Raw genomic sequence first — 19036 nt, 5'->3', positions numbered from 1 at the left:
AAATGAACAGCAAAAACGAGGAACAATTCCAGTCATGTCCCTGAATTTTTGTTTGAGGGGTGGGAAAGACTCGCTAGATAATAACAGAGTGCTGGTTACAAATGCCTTCGGCCGAGCCGAGCGAATCATAGATGGCACTCCTTGAGTCATAAGTGCACTTCTAGAGTTTAGTGAAGATATTAATGTTAATGCAAAATTACATATATATACCTCTATAAAATATAATCATTGCATTTTGGGAGGAGAGAGAGAGAGCAGAAAAAGACAACTAAAGTTAGGTGGTCACATTTCTAAATGTGCACTTATTTTGAGATAAATTTTAAACTCACGGATGGAGTATCCCTGATTTTTCTTTTGAGTGGGGAGTCATATCCCTGATTATAATTGCCAAAATGAAGCCCAAGTAATTGATTTGGACTGCTATGTCTCGGGCCCATGTAACCTAAGCGTAGGCCCATTACCAGCCAAGCCCAAGTTAACGGTATCCGAGGATCGAGGAGCAGGGGCACGTGTACTTGACCTGGCCCGCCTCTCTTTCCTTTGTATCCGCTCGCTTCGTCTGCACTTCCCGCCCGGCCGAAGCGAACAAGCAGCCGCCACCAATGGCTGCGTGACCTTGCGGCGAGAGCAGCGGAAAGCACCGAGGGAGGCATCTAGAAGCTTCCGACGATGCAAGGTGAGCATCAATCTCATATCACCGTCTCAATCTCTCTCATGGATTGAAGTTTGGACTTTTTCTGTGCTTTTCTTGTTCGTTTATTTCTATGCTAAATCTTCGGAGCTAGTCCAATCAATGCGCTCTTACCGAGGTTTTATCGGGGGGAAGGTTATCTCGATTGATACGCTGTTGTCTGAGGGATCCGCATTTCTCTGGCATTTGATCTGTTCCTGATTCTTTTTCACGACTCGTTTGAATGTTCCCCCCATTTTAGATCTTGATCTGCAAGTTCGCGAAGCACTGGTCTAGATTTTGGACTTGACGAACTGCTAGTTCGTGATGCATTGTGTGCGCGATCCGGCTAACACTGGCTTCGTCATTCATTTCTCCAACTTCTTTTTTTCTTCTTCAAAATTTACGAATTTTATTTCATTCCCCCAAATCCCCCAAGCGAAACCAATTCCCTCTTGCTAACGCGCGCCGCGGATTCATCGTGACTCCGCAACCGCCGCCTCGTTAGCCGCGTGCGCCTTCCCGAGAAGAAAAGGTCCAGATTTTTTCGATCCGGAGTGCCCGCAAGAGCAGCCCTAATCTCCGGTTCAAATTTCAAATCCCCCATCCGCGAATCCCTCACTTTCCTAAATCTCGCCCCCGCAGGGCGTTAACCCTAGCTGCCGTGATTCACTGCGCAGGTCCTCCGGGTGAGAGCTACGGGCTCGCCGCCATGGACTTCGATTACGTGCCTGCGACCCCCGGCAGCAGGTGGATGGGCGAGTCGGCGGCGCGGCGGCGGCAGCGCCGCCTCTCTTCGCCATCGCTGAGGACCTACCTCACGCCGGCCTTTGACGCCGTCGCCGCTGGGGATGGCGGCGTGTCCGGGTACTCCTCGTCGTCCTCGGGCGGGCTGGACCTCGGGTTCGACGCCTCGCTCCTCCGCTACCGCCGCGCCTGCTTCGCCGCGTCCGCGGACCTCGACAGCCGTGTCCTCCTCTACTCCCCGCAGTCGGCGCCACCGCCGCCGCCGCCGCAGGCGAGGACGGCGTACGCAGCGGCAGATGATGGGCTTTGGGCAGCTGGCGGCGGCCGCCACGGCTCCAAACGTGAGGTAATTGTGCTGCTATCCAGATCTAGTTTCACTGACATGTCGGGTCCGATTTGTCATCGTCAGAGATGCCTAGCTGATGGGGTCATCAAGTACTAATGGCTCCTGATTTGCTGTAATGGTTGGGCCGCTAGTTTAGTTAATGCCATGGATGCATGATTCAATGCTTTCTGCTTTTGATCTCAAACAATATGAAAATCTGCTGGACAGTGCTGTGGAATTGCCTAATCTGTTTGTAGGGAAAACTAAATGCTAATAGGCATTATGTAGAGCTTTGCTGTACTAAGGATTGCTGAGTGTGATTTAATGCAACAAACCGATTGATTCATGCCACCATATTTATGTATCGATAGTGATTTGTGATTTTATTATCCGTGTATTATGTTACTCTACTTGTAGCCCACATCTTTTACTTGTCATCATTGCACATAGTTTCTAATGAAAAATGCCATATTGAATTTTCTTGTTAGTTAAGTTCATATCTTTTAGGCCTTTTAGGTTTGTAGTTGTTCCTTTGGTTTATCTTATTTATAGATCTCTAGAACTGATAATGCTTTCATCTTAGGCAATAACTAGTTCACTACTGTTTACTTGTAGTGATAGCTACATACTCTAGAGTTGCATCACTGTAAAATTAGATTTCTATACTAGTGTCTGCATAGATCTCTCGAACTGATAATGCTTTCATCTTAGGCAATAACTCGTCCACTACTGTTTACTTGTAGTGATAGCTACATACTCTAGAGTTGCATCACTGTAAAATTAGATTTCTATACTAGTGCCTGCACTCTTCTGAAATCTAGCTTGGCATTTGTTCTAGTCATTTAGCTTCAGTGCTTAATTGCTTGTATTCTTGCTGGAATGAAAAATACCATACTGTTCTCTCTTTTAAATTTAGATGGTAGAGTGTTTTGGATGAGGTTCTTGCTAGCCTGATGTTACAGAAAGACATGGCTTACTTGGACTGTGCTAAAATAGACATTCCACTGCAATGTTCTTGTGGATAACTGGAAACAGCACTAGTTCTTTTCTCATTTCCTTCTTCAACTGCAGACATTTTTTGGTGACGAGACTACCAGTTCTCTAGTTCACTACTGTTTACTGAAAGCGATAGGCTATAGCTACATTTCTAGAGATGCATCACTGTGGAACTGGATTTTGTTCTAATGTCTGTGCTCTTAAAGGTAGTTTTGGATTGGCTCTTGTTATTTATGTTCAGTGCATAATTGCTTGTCATTCTTGCTGTAAGGGGAAAAAATCATGTAGTTTCTCTCCTATAGAAGTACTAGATTTGGATGATGTTCCAATCCATTACTAGCTATTCTTGCTGACCAGATAAAACACAAAGCCTGTTAAGCTTCAGCTCAGTTTTTTCTGTTCTCGTTTCCTTCCGGTCATTCTACATAGATGAACTGCAGACATTTTTTGTGGTTATTATTGGATAGGCAGGACTTTTGACATAGTGGAGAATAAATTTCATTTCTTTTGCAACACAAGATGTAGCTGTCGGGTGGTCCTCCCATCCGCCATTTAACAAACCACAGGCCGCGTAGGCACCTAGGGTGTTTATCCAGCATCACTGAGAATGAAAGTTCCATATGCAAAAATGTGAACTAACACTGTTCTTTTAACCCAATTCTTTCATTGTTTTATACTGACAGATGGACCTGTCACATGTTGCACAGACCGGCAGGCTTCCTGGTGCACCAGGTTTCCAGGAATTCGACGACGGCGTTCCTTTCATCCCTTTGCGTCAGGCAACTGCTGATAATCCTACTGCAGCAGCTCGAGGCCCTTCCCCCAACTCCATCAAGCTGCCTGCCGACCCCCGATCACCAGAAGACGGTGTCCTCCCAGCAACCAACGCGGAGTTTTCAACGTCGAAACCTGAAGCCCAGGCATCAGCTGAACCTGTAGAGCCAACTGAGGAGCAAGTAATTGAAGCTCTCTACACCCACCATCCTGGTCACCGCAGGCTGCCCATTTTCAGGGAAATCTGCCCTGAATGAGCACAAGGCTATCATCCTCGAAAATGAAAGTGCATGGATTCTCTTGGCAGTGTATATTCTGTGTGCCTCTCTTGTGTTCATAGGCCTGGTATGTAGCCGTAATTGTTCTGCAGTCTGGACGGTTATTTCTACTTTTTCCTAGGGGAGAATCTCTCTTCTCTTTGAGCGAGGAAATTTAAACTATGCAATACTTGAGTAAGCCGGCAGTTTTGCTTGCCGTTGTCTGAAGGTTAATCCTGGTATAACTGGGTAGCTGAGCCTGCCTCCCTTTTGCCTTCTTTGCTCGACGAGTCTGCCTTCCGCCTTGTTTTTCCTCCCTTTGATGTAGATTTTGTGCAGTGCAAGCTTGGTATCTCTGCTCCAGGAAGCATTCCATTGTACGGTGGCCATTTCTTTCATGACATTTCTTCTGCATTTCTGCACCCTGTATGCCAACCCAATGGCTGGCTGGCTGAATTTTCGTCTGCATTTCTGCATCCTTTAGGCTATCTCCAGCGATATACTCCAAATCCTATCCTTTATATCCATCCTCCATATCCACCTCATTCTCTATACCAAACTTAACTCCAAAGATATCTTCTATTTCCATCTTCTATACCCCACAATCTCAATTTTCTATCCATTCTTCCAACTTCCGTTTCCCCGAGCCGCAACCGCCATCGCCCGCGCCTCCGCCCGCCGCCCATCGCCCCTCCGCCCCTGCTCCGCCCGCGCCTCGCCCGCCCCTCCGCCGCGCGCCTCGCCCGCCCCTCCGCCGCCCTCCTCCCGCGCGCCTCGCCCGCCGCCCATCGCCCCTCCGCCCCTGCTCCGCCCGCGCCTCGCCCGCCCCTCCGCCGCCCTCCGCCCGCGCGCCTCCGCCCGCCGCCCATCGCCCCTCCCGCAGCGCCTCCGCGCCCCTCTGCCGCCTCCGCGCCCCTCCGCCCCTGCTCCGCCCGCGCCTCCGCCCGCCCTCCGCCGCCCTCCGCCCGCCCCTCCGTCGGCCTCCGCCCGCGCCTCGCCCGCGCCTCCGCCGCCCATCGCGCCTCCGCCCCTGCTCTGCCCGCGCCTCGCCCGCCCCTCCGCCGCCCTCCGCCCGCCCCTCCGCCGCCCTCCTCCCGCGCCTTGCCCGCGCCTCCGCCGCCTATCGCGCCTCCGCCCCTGCTCCGCCCGCGCCTCGCCCGCCCCTCTGCCGCCCTCCTCCCACGCGCCTCGCCTGCCGCCCATCGCCCCTCCGCCCCTGCTCCGCCCGCGCCTCGCCCGCCCCTCCGCCGCCCTCCTCCCGCGCGCCTCGCCCGCCGCCCTCCTCCCGAGCGCCTCGCCCGCCCCTCCGCCGCCCTCCTCTCGCGCGCCTCGCCCGCCGCCCTCCTCCCGCGCGCCTCGCCCGCCCCTCCGCCCCTGCTCCGCCCGCGCCTCGCCCGCCCCTCCGCCGCCCTCCGCCCGCGCGCCCCTCCCGCACCCACGCCCCACCTCCCGCCTCCCGCAGCATCTCCCGCGCGACCAGGATGGAGAACGCCGGTCGTGCCCGCCTCTGTGCGGGACGCAGAGCACCTCCTCCATTTTACCGGACGGTATAGAGATCATCAGTGGAGCGGTAGAGGAGCTACAACATCCTCCATAATACAGAACAGATCGGTTTAGCGCATGCCGCTGGAGATAGCCTTATGCCAACCCCATGACTGGCTGCCTGAATTTGCAAGCATCGTTCTGCATCACAGCAAGTTAACATCTCGTACCGACAGGGACAGGAAAAAGATTACACGTCGCAAGACACTGTACAGGAAAAAGAAAAGATTACACGTCGCAAGCTTGCAGTACGATGTCGACTCGTGGTACAGTACAATCATGACAATTTTACACGCTACAGAGTACAGGGTCAGTACAGAGCTCAAGCTTTTTAGGAACAGAAAAAAAAAAGTTTGGTTCAGAGGTCTCCATCACGGCGCCGCGCCGACGGCGAGCGCGAGAGCGAGACTTTCCTCTTGACCTTCTCCGTGGTCCTCTCCAGGGCCTCCTCCGTGGCCCTGGCCGCCGACTCTGCCGAGTGCTTCACCGCCTCCTTGCCCATCTCCAGGCTCTCCTTGGCCGCCGCCTTCACCGACGCCGGGCTCCGCAGCACGTCGTACCTTCGCCCACAGAAACGCCGTGAGAAGAACACGCGCACATCTCGTAACAACCCTAAGGCGAAAGAACCAGCAGCGAAATCTACCGCTGCTCGGCCGGGCGGAGGTTGAAGCACGCGAGCTTCGCCCACGCGCGGAGCGCGTCGAGCCAGCCCTCGTGGCCGGCGATGCCGATCGCCAGCTCCACCGGCTCGCGGGGCGGTCCCTCCGCCCCGCCGCCGCCCGGCGCCGTCGGCGGCGAGAGCAGGAACAGGAGGGCCGACGCCACGACGAGCAGGACGACGACGGCGACGATGGTGGCGGCCATGCAGCTCGCCGCGGGCCGCGCGGCCGCGTCGGCACCTCTCACCGCGTCCCTCTTCTTCTTGCCACCGCCCATTGCCCCGAGGACCCCGATCGCGGCTGCTGGTGATTGATCGGGGGGAGCGCGCTGGAAGCCCCAGCGCCCCATGGGACTGGGCCGGGAGCTTTCTTCGTGCGGGCGGACACGTCCGGCGACACGCGTTGGGCCGAGCAGCCCCCCGCCGCCGGACCGAGCGTACGTGTCGCGCCACGTCGGCTGCTGCTTGGTAAAAAAATGGCCGACCAACCGATGCAGCATCCAGGTCGCCGGTCGCGAAGCGCAATCGGACGGCGAGGCCTGACCTACCTGGCCCATCGATCTTCTCGCGCTACTACGTCAGTGAACCCCAACGGACGGCCGTCACCTGGAGACGGGCCGATCGCCGGATCGCGAGCGGGCAATTCGCTCACCAAACGTGGTCGCTCCTGCGGCCTCCTGCAGCTGTCTGCACATCTGACAGGGAATCGGCGACCCATCGTTCCGACAGGCTTCGGAAGAGTTTCCAAGTGACAGGAGGAACCAAAGCCACGGGTGATGTCGGCTTTGTTGGACGCTAACCACAGAGCTAACCCGGTTTTGCAATGACGGTGATAAGCTTGGATACTTCTGAAAAGACAAGGGAGGAAGGTGAGTGCTAGTAGTGCCGTGCCGGCCGGCGATTAGAATACTGAATTATCAGTGTGATTGATTAGGCTGTCAGCCACGATCTAGAATGCTGAACATTTCCACATGAACCCAACTAAAGGAAATGTTGGTTTGTAGCTCATCGTTCCGGGGATTTTCTTAGTACACACGCATAATTTTTTTTCAACAAACGGGCACGAGAGATCTTGTACGAAATTCTCGGTTCTAATTTTGAACTTGAAACTCCAGTGAAGAGTTCTACCAGATAAAATCGAATCAAACATTCACGTTGTGGACAAAGGAAAATCCCTGTAACGGATGCAGGCGGCAGTACGGCACCTCCGTTGATCCGAATGCAACCGGACAGGAAACCCGGCTCCCGCATCAGCCGACCGTTAGTTCCAAACCCATTCCTCCCTCCCGGTCCCGGGCATAAATGGCTCGCGCGCCCAAGAAAAGAAAAGCACCCGAGCGACACCCCAACACAAACCACTCGACGGCGGCAGACGCAAACGCCGCGCGCGCACGCATCTCCCATCTCCACCCCCCCTCTCTCTCACTCTTCCCGGCGCCGCCCCGCGGAACAAATCGCCACGGCCATGCCGCACCACCGCCATCAGGGCGTCGCGGCGCCCCCGGACGAGGCCCCGTCGCCGCGGCCCTCGGCCGCCGGCTGCTACGCGTTCCTCACCCGCTCCCACCGCGCGGCGGGGGGCTACCGCCGGCTCGACTCCGCGTCCGCGCGGGCGCTCGACGACGAGGCGGCGGCGGTGAGGGTGGAGGTCGGGACGACGAGGGAGCGGGCGAAGAGCGTGTTCCACGTCGACCCCGCCGTGCTGGAGGCCGGTCCGGTGCGGCGGCTGCTGGCGGCCGCGGGGAGGCGTGCCCCCGGTGGCGGGGTCGCGGTGGCCGTCGACGTCCTGCTGTTCGAGCACCTGCTCTGGCTGGCGACCAAGGCCGGCGCCGGCAGCGGCGAGGGGGTGGACGGTGAAGATGACTCCGGGGCCGCTGACGACCTGTCGGAGATCGTGGAATTCTACTCGCAGGACGACGACGACCACCACCACCATGGGTCCTGAATTCCAATGCTCAAGTTGGTCAATAATTTCTCTGAATCCGAATCACTTAGCTGTTGTCCTTCATGCGTAAAACTATCTGTATACAGCACAATATATATTATATAATACTACTCTTAGCTATAACTATAAGATGGGTCGTATAGCAAATTAGCAGCAATGAGGGGAATAAGGTGCTATGGTTGTCTGTAATTTATGACTATGCTTAAGAGAAATATAGTTACTACTTACTACTTACATTAAACACATATTACTGTAACCTAGTAGCGTCAAACTCAGATTAACACTCTCGTTCGTCATTTAAGATTTCTGGGTGTTTTTCTTGTCAGCTTTCTGAGCTTTATGCCTAGCCTTTAGGGGACTGCACACTCTTCTCCTGTCCTGGGCTGGTGCTGGTGGTTGGTTCCGTCCCCGCACCCCCCCGCCCACCCCCCCCCCCCCCCCCACCCCAACAAAAAAAAAACCCAGAGCTTAGGCGCATCCTATCAGTGATTTCGTCAAGTTTCGTCGTGCAAATGGAGAGCCTGCTGCGCTGGCGCTGTCGGACTCGTTAAAGCGTGATTGCTTCAACGCTTCCACCGATTAGTTATATATAAAAAGGAGGCTTCCACTGATCCGGCGATGACGATAGTGGAAGCCGGATAAGCACGGTCCTGCGCGATGGATTCCTTGCCGGGGACAGCTCGCCGGTGAGCGGTGACGGCGAGATCGGACGTGCCAACAACCCGCTCGGGGACATGCATGGCCACGGCCGCACGAGGCACCCACGGGCATCCACTGTTCATCCAGTCCCGTTCCATTCGAGCACTGTTGCCGCTTGCCAGCAGACCACCCATCCTTGTGATTCATGGAAGGGCACGGCGGCGAGCCGACGCGCGACGGGAGAGACACCGGCAGGGCGGTGCCGGCCGAGCACCCCGCGAAACGGTCACCTCCGCGCCGTTGCCGAATTTCTCCGAACGCCCGCGCACCTCGATCGAGTGGTTTCCATTCCACCGGTTGCCGCACCGCCGGCGCGGGTTTGCTAGTCCTCCAAACATCTAGGCTAGGCTAGGCACGCACTAGTAGCCCACCGCGCACCGCGGGCCATTGGTTGGTTCGGCCCTGCCGGCGGCTAGCGCCATTTGCCACCAGCCGCCGGCCCGCCGCCGCTCGATCCCGTTCGCGCCGCGCCCAAGACATACCCGTCCAACGGGCTGGCTGTGGTAGGCTCCCAGTCCCAGCTCACCGTGCCGGAAGTAAGTAAGGCCGAGTTGGGCAGTTCTGCAATGGGCCGCGGATTTCCACGTTTCCGACCGCGTCACACTTGGACGGCCCCGTCTCCCGATCCAACCAACGGAGCCAAGTTTACGCCCTCCCGACCCCATGATTTCCCAGCATGACTCGCCATTTCAGTTTCCAGCGTTAACGGCGATGGGTCCGCAAAGGGGTGTTGGAAAACATGTGCAAGCACAGGAAGCATACCCAATACACATTGCAAGCATGTGCAACCACCAGTCAGCTTTAGCAGCTAGCAAGCCTAAACAGACCAACGCGATTTGAGCCAGCCTGCAAACCATCAGGAGGCGATGATTTATCAGTATCAGTATAGTAAAAGTCAGATCCGTCATGCCCAGAGATTCAATTACACGAATAATTGGGTACATAAAGAAGTGTGATTTCCAAATACACTATCTGCACAGCAATGCAATGGAAGCTCTGCACAAAAAGGGAAAAAAAAGAACCATGACAGGTACCATGCATACAAACCACCGTATCACACATTCAGACTTCGAAATGGACCCTCCCATCTAGATGAACTGCAGGAGAACAAGCGATGCAGGAGCTTCAGTCCATTCCTAAGTAACATATGGCTTGGACCAAGATGCCACAAGCAGCATCCGCACAGTTTCATCGTCTTGGAAGTAAATGGGCCCCTGTGAGCTTCTAATCATGTGAAGGGAGGCTGACCATTGTATCTCACTCTTTCACTGGAGATCTGTACACTCGCATTGAGCTCAAGCTAGTCTCGCAACGGTCTTGCTTCAAACCCACCTTCCTTCCTGCTGACTAAGTTGTACGGCATGTGGGTCCCCAGTATTCTGTCCCAGATCGAGAAGAAGGGCTGGGAGTAATTGTATTTTGTGCCTTGGAGCTGATGGTGGATATCATGATAGGCCGTATTATTTTGAAACAGGTTCTGGAAGATGTTATATGGTAACCAAAGTCCACAATGATCGTCGACTGTCTTGAGGACAGCAAAACAGAAGAAGAACACAGCTGTTCTTGGTGTCATACCAGATACCAAGAAAGAGATGGCACCACCTAGGGTGTCCAATAGTAGCCCTTCCAATGGATGGTTGTAGAGAGCCCCAATAGCATAAGGAACAATGAGCCGATGATGTTGCGAGTGGATGTGCCGATAGAGGAACTTGTTTTGATGCATGTAGCGATGCACAAAATATTGCCATGAATCCATCATGAGCATTGCGATTAAAAATTGAAAGATCTGAACAACGATAGGTGGCTGAACTACAGTTACTGAGCTATCTGATGTGACCTGCGAATAATCATGTAGAATTGGGTTAGAACAGTCAAACAGTGATTGGGGTCACCATTCAAATTATTTAATAAACACAAATTCATGTATAGAATTTGAAACTCCTCATCATCCTGACAAGGGAAAGAACAATAATCTAAACCTACTTTCACCACCACCATCCTTGGCTACAAGCCGAATGCAGGCAGTGCACAAGGTTCGCAAAAACCAATGGATAAGAATAAACAGGTAGGCTACACAAGTGGGAAGCCAGTGTCTACACCAAAAGGAGGGGGAAAAAATGAAAACTGTAACATCCACAAACAAACAAGTATATAGAGGAACGTCCCTCTAACAAGCTAAGGGCCTGATGAAGGAGCCATTGTTCAACAGTTTATTGACTTATATTATGCTTTTGGAATAGTTGGTAGTTCTCACTAATCTTCTGCAGATAGGGGTTGGGAATTGGACTTGGGGCGGAACGAAGAGTATGTGGATATTTACAGATCAAACAAGTCCAAGTATGCAAAGTAAAAGGTTCGAGCATCAAGGTTGAGACAGTACTACAGAAATAGAAAAATGAACTACCAGTTCCAAACGATTTCCATCAGGGTTTATAAAACCAAAGGCAGGGAAGTCCTCTAATGTACAGACTACTATCTCTAAACAACAATAGTAAAGGAATTTATTATATGGACTTAGCTAACCAGTAGCTAACCAGTAGCCAGTGTAATAAATACAAAATTAAATGTAGAAGCAGAAAAGCAAAGGCCAAGTGAAGGGAAACAAAGAAGGAAATATACTCACTTACCAAGGATAGTAGTAAACATATTTGCCATATGAATCTTCGATGTACAAAAAATGCTAAAGCAAACAGACTGCTTATATGGATATGAGTCTATGACAACCTATATACTAACTGTAGGTGCTTGCCTTCAACATGTCCAAGCCCCTAATTTGCAGAACTTCCTTTGTTCAGTCAGTTCAGTTCCAGCCTAAACTACCTTAAGAGTCATCATGAAAAAGGCAAAAGAAGTGACCCTTATTTCCAAATGTTTCCAATTGTTTTTGACTTGTCAATCATTTTCCATTGTATTCAGACAATAATGGCAGCATGGTGGCACCTATATTTGTTCATTCGTTTAAATTGCAAACATACATGGTGGAAAACAAAAGCTACCAAGAACAATTTGGCAACGCGTCAGTAAGACATGAACTACCTCTCAACAAGAAGGCTATCAATATAACGTAATCTGCATTGACTGACTGATTCTGACCTCCGTTTTGTTCATCTCCGTGGCAACACAACTAATTGAACTTAACGATGCAATTGAACAAAATTGACAATTGTACAAAGCCGGCTATCTGCTTACCATGAACAAGATCATCGCGACGATGGCCTGCACGAGCTGCTGCAGGAGCACGCCGCGGACGACGGCGGGGAGGCTGACGAGGTTCTTCTCCTCCTCCTCAGCCCGCGTGTGGAGCCTGTACCGCTCGAGCGGCCGGCGGTGCAGGATAAGCTGGTAGCCGCCAGCGTACACCCAGTAGAGCACGATGGGCGCGAAGGTGCCCATCGTCTCGTCGCTCACGTACCCTTCCCACGGCACCATCTCCGCCGACCTTGCCCGCTCCCTGACACCGCAGGAAGACGGCGGCGGCGCACGGCCGCTCGGGCGGCAAGCTTGGATTTTGACGGCGGGCTCGGGCGCTCCGGCCAACCAACCGCGAACCCTTTTGCCGGATTCAGGCTCCACGCCGCCTCCACGCAGATCTAGGGAACAGGAACAGGTCGTGTTCTTGTTCAGTGATGCACACGGCACGCCCGGTTGGGGGGATGGGGATTTGGTCTGATGGGACGAACAGAAATGGCGAAATAGCAGAGGGCGCAAAAGGGATTTGTCTTTTGCTCAGAACTCAGAAGGATCAGCTAATGATGTGCAAAAGATGTTTTTTAACAGAGGAACCAAGAAACCAAATGGAATGGAAGAAAAGCTGACGCTTTAAGAGCTTCCTCTTGGCCCTGCTGTCCTCCCTTTCGGTCTGGGAAGGTGCCAGAGTAGAAGAATTATTGCATAGCATGTAGACATTCCTTGTTTATTGAGGGGTTTTTTTTTGGTACCAAATGATTTTTCTAAAGAAAGTAAAGAACTTGAAGGAAGACAATCGAAATGGCTACGCTCAGTTCCTAGTTCCCACGGCCCCAGAGGACAATCACGACGTGTGAAGCAGTGACAGGAAAGACGTGCCCCCTTCTCCTTTTGTACACCCTGATGTTAACATTGCACATAACATTCTCCTGTTGAGCCAGATGTTCCATGTGAGGCAATGTACTGTTGTGATAGTCACCAATTTGGCATACCCATTTGGCGATATTTATATCAAGTCAAATGCCACCATGATAACATGGGCCAAACACTGGATCAAATGACTCGGATGAACAGTGTCCTCCCGAGGCAGGACAAGTCACAAAAGGCAATACCAAACCCAGATCTACTACGCCCGGATAAACACGAAGAACGCGGAAACCAATCATTCAGGGGAACATGCTCGTCCAGCTCGTCTTGCAACCCCACCTCAACGACCACCTTAACAACTCGCAAATCACAATAGGGCAGGGCACCGTCACATGCAACACTCCGTACACTTCGCATGTTCTATTTCGTTGGACCCTCGCAACCCATCATCTCCAATTCTCCATTACACTTCACAGGATTAGGATCAGAGTCAAATCATTAACAATTATAATAATAAATTACTGCTAGCAAATAGCACTACGACAATCACCATCAGACATGCAACAAACTCAGGCATGCTATCTGCAATTACGACCAGATCTAAATATTAACTGCACCAACTCATCCTCGCGTCCTTTTATCATATCATCACCAGGATAATAAGGAATCTACCACTAATGAGCTCATACAGCAATATCATTTCAAAATGTACGTACAAACGAAGCTGTGACACTAGTGATACACTAGAAAAGGTACACCTAACAAAGCAGGAACACTTTGCAGTACAGGAATCATCTTATCATCATCCTCTAAAGATATGGAGAGCATCTCTCCATGTGTTCGACGGTAGTGGCAGGACACTTGGTACATTGGTGACTCACTAACTCCACATGGCACCAAGCAAAGAGAACACCATAGCTACATGACTTGCGGCAAAATAAAACATGTCTACATTGTCTTTTGTTCAACGCAGTATAGGTGAACCAAGGATATATGACCATCACAGCAAGCAAAAACGGCATTCAAGATCTTCCCATGAGGCAACTACTCAAAATCCTCATCTCTCCTTCCCGTTTTGTAAACAGCTGCCATTCCACTGTATACCTATATTTTCTTAATGATCTGGACAACATCCTCATCCTCAAGCTCATGCTCCTGCACATACGTGTTATGAATCAGTGCCGGAACCTAACACCTGACCTGACGCAATGCAACATAATGCTGGCTGAATGCATACCTTGCCAACTCTCTGTGGCTTATGTTTGACGCTGGAACCCCATACCAGAGCACTGCAAGGTTTTGTGCCATTTGTTGTGAGATTGAAAAGTGAGTAAATAAATATTTTGCAAAGACTCAACATGACTGCACTCACTATTTAAATTGCTTCACCATATCCTTGTGGATTCTGTTGCAGAAGTCTTCCACTGTTTTCTTCTTCGAAGACACAATAACAGGATCCTCATAATCTGGGTTCAGCCCTTTCGGTTTTGTGTATATCCTAACCAAATCCAAGTATTCCCATATCTTCTCCAGAAGTCCATCAAGATTCCACTCAAGATGAGCACTGTAAGCAATTTAAAAGAGAAAAACAAAGAAAGTGGTTTAGCTGTTGCAGGAAAATCAAGAGAACCAAACATAGCAAGATACCAGGTAAACATTCACCTAATTGGGCAGTAATGGGGAAGCTTGTCCAAGATTTCCAGCTCCTCAAGTGTAATCTGATCAATCTTGTTGACAACATAGATGCAAGGTGTGTAAATGCGGCTTCCTTCAATTACATCTATGAGATCATCTGCTGTTGCGTCATATCTCAGGGACACATCGGCATTATGGATCCTGTACTCACTACAGATGGCTTTTACTGTCTCAAGGTCCAAGTGTGTGTTTGTCACTGTTGATGTAAAGTTGATTCCACCCTTGTCCTTTTTTCTGAATGTCAAATTGGGTGGTGTCTTGTTCAACCTACCACCAATGAAAAGAGCAAAGAGTTTAAAACTTCTTTCAGTGGGTAATAATATAGGGTACAAAAAAATTAACTCTGAAAACAACTGGAATCAGTCAAGAAAAGCAAAGGGGCACAAATCATAATAGACCATTGTAGTAAAATGAACATGATAACACGGAAGCCACAGACTTTGGCATGAATCAGCAGACAAGGGTACCCTTGATGCAATTGGATAAATGTGAGCGGAACACCCAGGGAAAAACAGCCAAGCAATGTAGGGAGCTGCTAATGGCAAGTTGATGTCATAGAAGTGCGAACAAAGAAAACACTACAAGAGCACTATGTCCAAGCTGTCTACAGGTATGATACACTAGTAGTTGTCAAAAGTATCATTATTGAAAACTTACCTAATGCCAAATCCCTCAAGTTCCTTCTCAATGAGTCGCTTGTGCGTTATTGGTTTTATAGCATCAAGAACAATCAAAATAACATTGCATGTCCTAGCCGTGCTGATAACCTGGGATCAAAGATACTATTAAGCTAAGGAGAAATGAAAAATCCAGAATGCATAGAAAAGGGAATAGCACATGCAGTTCTAAGACAGTAGTGTTCAATGCCACTATTTTATGTGGGGGAGAAGCACTGGTGTGGAGAAAACTAAAGCATGTAAGATCATAGAAACTAATCCTTAGTGAAAGATATAAGCATAGTAGCGTAAAATGGTAAATAAGACCAGATGCCACAACATTAATAATCCGCAAATTAGACAACACATTATCATTTTTTAAACTAGAAAAACTCACTTAAATTACAACACAGGCTATCCAGGACAAATACTCATTCAGCCTCTGGTATCTTAAAGAACATAGCTAGTTACTTGCACTGGTACTTTCGAAAACATAGCTAGTTTCCCAAACAAAGTATAGCTAAGCATTCTCAACTAGAAAGTGAAAATATACTAATGATTACTACAGGGGTCTTCAAATTTCAAAAAATAGTTCTGATAGAAGAAGTGCTTGTGCGAGATTGTGTATAGAATTTTAGCCACAGATGATTGTCCAATAGGTAGATGCTTAGATGAATTCCAGAATATCCACATGGTCATTGTTCATATGAACATCACATGAAATATTGTAAGTATACAACAGTTCTTGCATACTATGCAATAACCCAGTTAAGCCCATATATGCCCATATAAATCAGATAGGATAGTTTGATCCATGCGAAAGGAAAGTTTTTTCTTGCAATCAGGTTAATTTCAAGGCAGATTTTGCGCCAAGAAACTTTTGGAACTTGAAATATTACCTGCCTTCCTCTACCCTTTCCATCTTTAGCACCTTCAATGATCCCTGGAAGATCAAGAAGCTGAAATGAACAACCAAACATTATTCAAGATCAAACATGCCCAGAGAAACTTCTAGTTTCCAATCCGAATGAAAACAATTACCTGGATCTTGGCACCTTTATACATGATGACTCCAGGAATGCATGTTAAAGTTGTAAACTCGTAGGCAGCAACCTTTTCAAACAGAAAAGGAACAAAAACATTCATTAAGTACATAATGGTGGTAAGGAAATATTGGACCATAGAAAGGTCGGGAAGAGCAGTAAGTCTGAAATGACTTCTTTTCTAACAACTCCAATTTCCGAAATGAAAGGAATAAGCCATTAAATCTAGAATTTGCATGTATAACTGAAACAAAAATCAGACTAAATGCTTCCTCAAGCTAACATGTATGCATGGTCCTTGGGAGCATATCCATAGGATTATACGGTATAATCAAAACATTGTGCAAGGTATGGCATTTTTTAGGGCGATTGCAAGGTATGACACTGGGTATTCCCTTATCTAATACAGAAGGTGTGCAGCTAAATCTGGATAAACCATAATTAATTACTTAAACGTAAGCAAAAGGAATTGGGGCAGCAAACCTCAGAAAATGTTCCTGTCAACTTGTTCAGCAATGTTGATTTCCCAACAGAGGGAAAACCGACTAAACCAACACGTGCATCTCCACTCTTCGTGACATCAAATCCTTCACCTGCACCACCACCCCCTTTGGATGTTGGAGTGAGCAACTCTCGCCGTAATTTTGCAAGTTTAGCCTGGCCAAATGAACAACACCTATTAAAATAAACTCTGTTGACATACTAAAAAAACAGCTGAACAAAAGGACAGTCTCATAAATATCAAATGACAATATTTAGTATTGGAATGTTCATAATTGTAAACACATGAATTGCAAAAACAGCTTAACTGTCACAGTTTCTTTGGAGTTAGGCAACCTGGAAGACTACAGCATGTGATATAATAAAGTGCATGACAGATAATCACATAGGTCAGTGTTTTGAAAGAAAGATAAGAGGACAGTTTAAACACCACCTTCAGAAGACCAAGATGGTGGGCAGTGGCTTTGTTCTTCTGCGTCCTTGCCATCTGAATATAGTCAAAGAAAAGCAGGCAACATCAGTTTAGAGATCAGAAACTGATCAAATATGCCTATCATAGCCCTTCAAAAACAGCAATAGGACCTCAGGAGATTGACGAGAATAAATTTTCAATTCCAAACATGAAGTATAGAAGTATAATTCAAAAACTGAGATACCAACTAACATGTGTACCCATTCAACAAATGCAGGAAGTGGAAATCATAAATTATCACCATGGAACACAAGCTGCAACTATGCAGCGCACATATTAGTGTTGACCTAAAACCTTCAGCTTCGCATCAGAGACATACTAGAAAGCAAGCAAATCCAACAATGTAACAACAAGAAACAAAGCCAGAGCATAAATGGTAGATTTGCGTTGAAGCCCCACCACTTGCCACTATTGAGTATTGACCATAAGTCCACATATAACCAATTGAAGATGCCAGCCTTATAAGTTCTAGACAGCTTGATATAAATTCATCAGCAAACAAATCAATCCTTCTGATCCAAAGGAGACTGGGTGCATTTCAACCTATTTAGAGGGGGGGGGGGGGCGGGGATGCCATGCGGACTAAACTGTCATACAAATCTCACTAGAAAAATCCCATAAGTCCAGGAACTAGGGTTAACATCGTTCCCTTCTCAGAAGTAATACCAGCTAAGATAATCCCAAGCTCGCAGCTAATGAACACAACAAATCCCACCGCACCAAAACGCAAACAGGCTCCTCGTGGTGAAGTCTAACATTTGAAATCGGAACGGGAAAATTTTAAAACCGGGTTATTCTAATTAGTATTTCCCGCATCCCAAACCGAGAAGATTATCGAATCGCAAGACCAGCAGCATGTCGCAATCACAGCGACTTCCATCAAAACCATTTCAATTCGAAACTTCCCCTAAGCTACTACTTCTAGCACCCTACAATTCGTAATCGCTCGGAAGCACAAATCTACCGGCCATCGCGACGGATGACTGGGACCTGGGAACCTAGTGTCGCGAACTCGAACTGGTGGGGGTCCTCAGTAGTTTACCTCATCCTCGATGTCCTTGATCTTCTGCATGACGGTCGCCATGGCTGCGGCTCGGAGGGGAGAGGCTTCGAGGTCGGGGAGGTTCGTCGGCTCCTCGCCCGCGCGGCTTTGTTCGTGCGGATGCGGAAGGGAGGGAGGTCGGAGTCGGAGAGAGGGAGTGGGAGATGGAGAAAGGAAGGATCGAGAAGCGTGGTGAGGGTTTAGGTTTGGGGGCGCCAAAGGCAGGCCTTGGGCCGGTTTATTCCGATTGGGTTGGGCCGTTGGACGTTGTAACAAAGGGGGAAAAATTATTTTAGAGTTTCCAGTTATTACTTAAAGCAAAGACCAAAAACATCTGTTACAGCATAGTTCTCGCAGCCAAAACGATGGCAGAGGAGGAAGCAGAAACTGAAAAGGAACTAAGCTATTACACGCCCAGGTGAGCGACAGAACATGACAACGTCTTCAGTTTGCTTCAACCCCTTCAGGACCCCCTCCCGTGGAGACATCAGGTAGCAGACCTGCTTTGCCGCCTTCTCCGACGATCAGGTGGACTAGCTTGTCAGGGATGTCGTTCAGGTTGAGGTCAGCACCATTCTTGAGGAGGAAGTCGAACACCTCATCCTTCAGGTCACCAGCTAGTTCGCCAATCTTCCAGGTCTTTTTGCCAACGACTTCAAGCTTCCAAGCCTGAGCTCTAGCTCTTGGGTCATCGCCATTGGGCAGAGGATTTTCCAAGCTTCCACCATCACACAAATCCTTCGGAGCAGACTCTGAACATCTTTCCAACTGCCATTCTGAAAGCATAAATAGTTTCTTAGCTTCCATAGCCCCCACAGGGCAGCAGAGGTAAAGATATTAACAATGCAGAACTTCTTATTACTAAGCCACATTCTTGCTATCGACTCGAAATCAGCACCACAAGCAATATTCAGACATTCGGAGATAGCTGACCACATCTGTTTAGCAACTACACAGGTAA

General features: G+C 49.3%; 5 protein-coding genes across 8 annotated transcripts; 2 read left to right on the top strand and 3 right to left on the bottom strand.

Annotated features, from left to right (window-relative positions):
• Positions 1–558: 558 nt before the first annotated feature.
• On the top strand, positions 559–4047 carry LOC112881874. Of its 4 annotated transcripts, none has more exons than XM_025946775.1 (3): positions 559–676; positions 1351–1763; positions 3446–4047. In XM_025946775.1, exons 1-3 carry the CDS (start codon positions 670–672, stop codon positions 3767–3769), a joined length of 744 nt encoding a protein of 247 aa, XP_025802560.1. In that variant the 5' UTR covers positions 559–669; the 3' UTR covers positions 3770–4047. The 4 variants fall into 4 exon arrangements, with proteins under 4 accessions (XP_025802560.1, XP_025802558.1, XP_025802562.1 ...); XM_025946773.1 differs by having other exon boundaries at positions 3422–4047; XM_025946777.1 differs by lacking the exon at positions 559–676 and adding an exon at positions 750–1205 and having other exon boundaries at positions 3422–4047.
• A 1513-nt stretch (positions 4048–5560) lies between these two features.
• On the bottom strand, positions 5561–6982 carry LOC112882765. The gene is made up of 2 exons (XM_025947911.1): positions 5955–6982; positions 5561–5871 (listed from the first exon to the last, which is right to left on the bottom strand). Exons 1-2 carry the CDS (start codon positions 6524–6526, stop codon positions 5670–5672), a joined length of 774 nt encoding a protein of 257 aa, XP_025803696.1. The 5' UTR covers positions 6527–6982; the 3' UTR covers positions 5561–5669.
• A 331-nt stretch (positions 6983–7313) lies between these two features.
• LOC112882914 lies at positions 7314–8170 on the top strand. The gene has a single exon (XM_025948109.1). The coding sequence runs from the start codon at positions 7435–7437 to the stop codon at positions 7912–7914; it is 480 nt and encodes a 159-aa protein (XP_025803894.1). The 5' UTR covers positions 7314–7434; the 3' UTR covers positions 7915–8170.
• A 1278-nt stretch (positions 8171–9448) lies between these two features.
• Positions 9449–12549, bottom strand: LOC112879503 (sphinganine C4-monooxygenase 1-like). The gene is made up of 2 exons (XM_025943770.1): positions 11803–12549; positions 9449–10450 (listed from the first exon to the last, which is right to left on the bottom strand). The coding sequence occupies exons 1-2, from the start codon at positions 12040–12042 to the stop codon at positions 9914–9916; spliced, it is 777 nt and encodes a 258-aa protein (XP_025799555.1). The 5' UTR covers positions 12043–12549; the 3' UTR covers positions 9449–9913.
• Positions 12550–13245: 696 nt separating this feature from the next.
• LOC112882836 (developmentally-regulated G-protein 3) lies at positions 13246–18264 on the bottom strand. The gene is made up of 10 exons (XM_025947993.1): positions 18076–18264; positions 16995–17048; positions 16544–16717; positions 16059–16130; positions 15917–15976; positions 15019–15128; positions 14329–14628; positions 14039–14230; positions 13904–13955; positions 13246–13821 (listed from the first exon to the last, which is right to left on the bottom strand). The coding sequence occupies exons 1-10, from the start codon at positions 18115–18117 to the stop codon at positions 13771–13773; spliced, it is 1107 nt and encodes a 368-aa protein (XP_025803778.1). The 5' UTR covers positions 18118–18264; the 3' UTR covers positions 13246–13770.
• Between the last annotated feature and the right edge of the window lie 772 nt (positions 18265–19036).

This window comes from Panicum hallii, chromosome 2, assembly GCF_002211085.1.
Source record: "Panicum hallii strain FIL2 chromosome 2, PHallii_v3.1, whole genome shotgun sequence".
NCBI classification, from domain to species: Eukaryota; Viridiplantae; Streptophyta; class Magnoliopsida; order Poales; family Poaceae; genus Panicum; species Panicum hallii.
The sequence above is the reverse complement of the archived record's forward strand: the minus strand, read 5'-3'. Positions and strand labels throughout refer to the sequence as shown.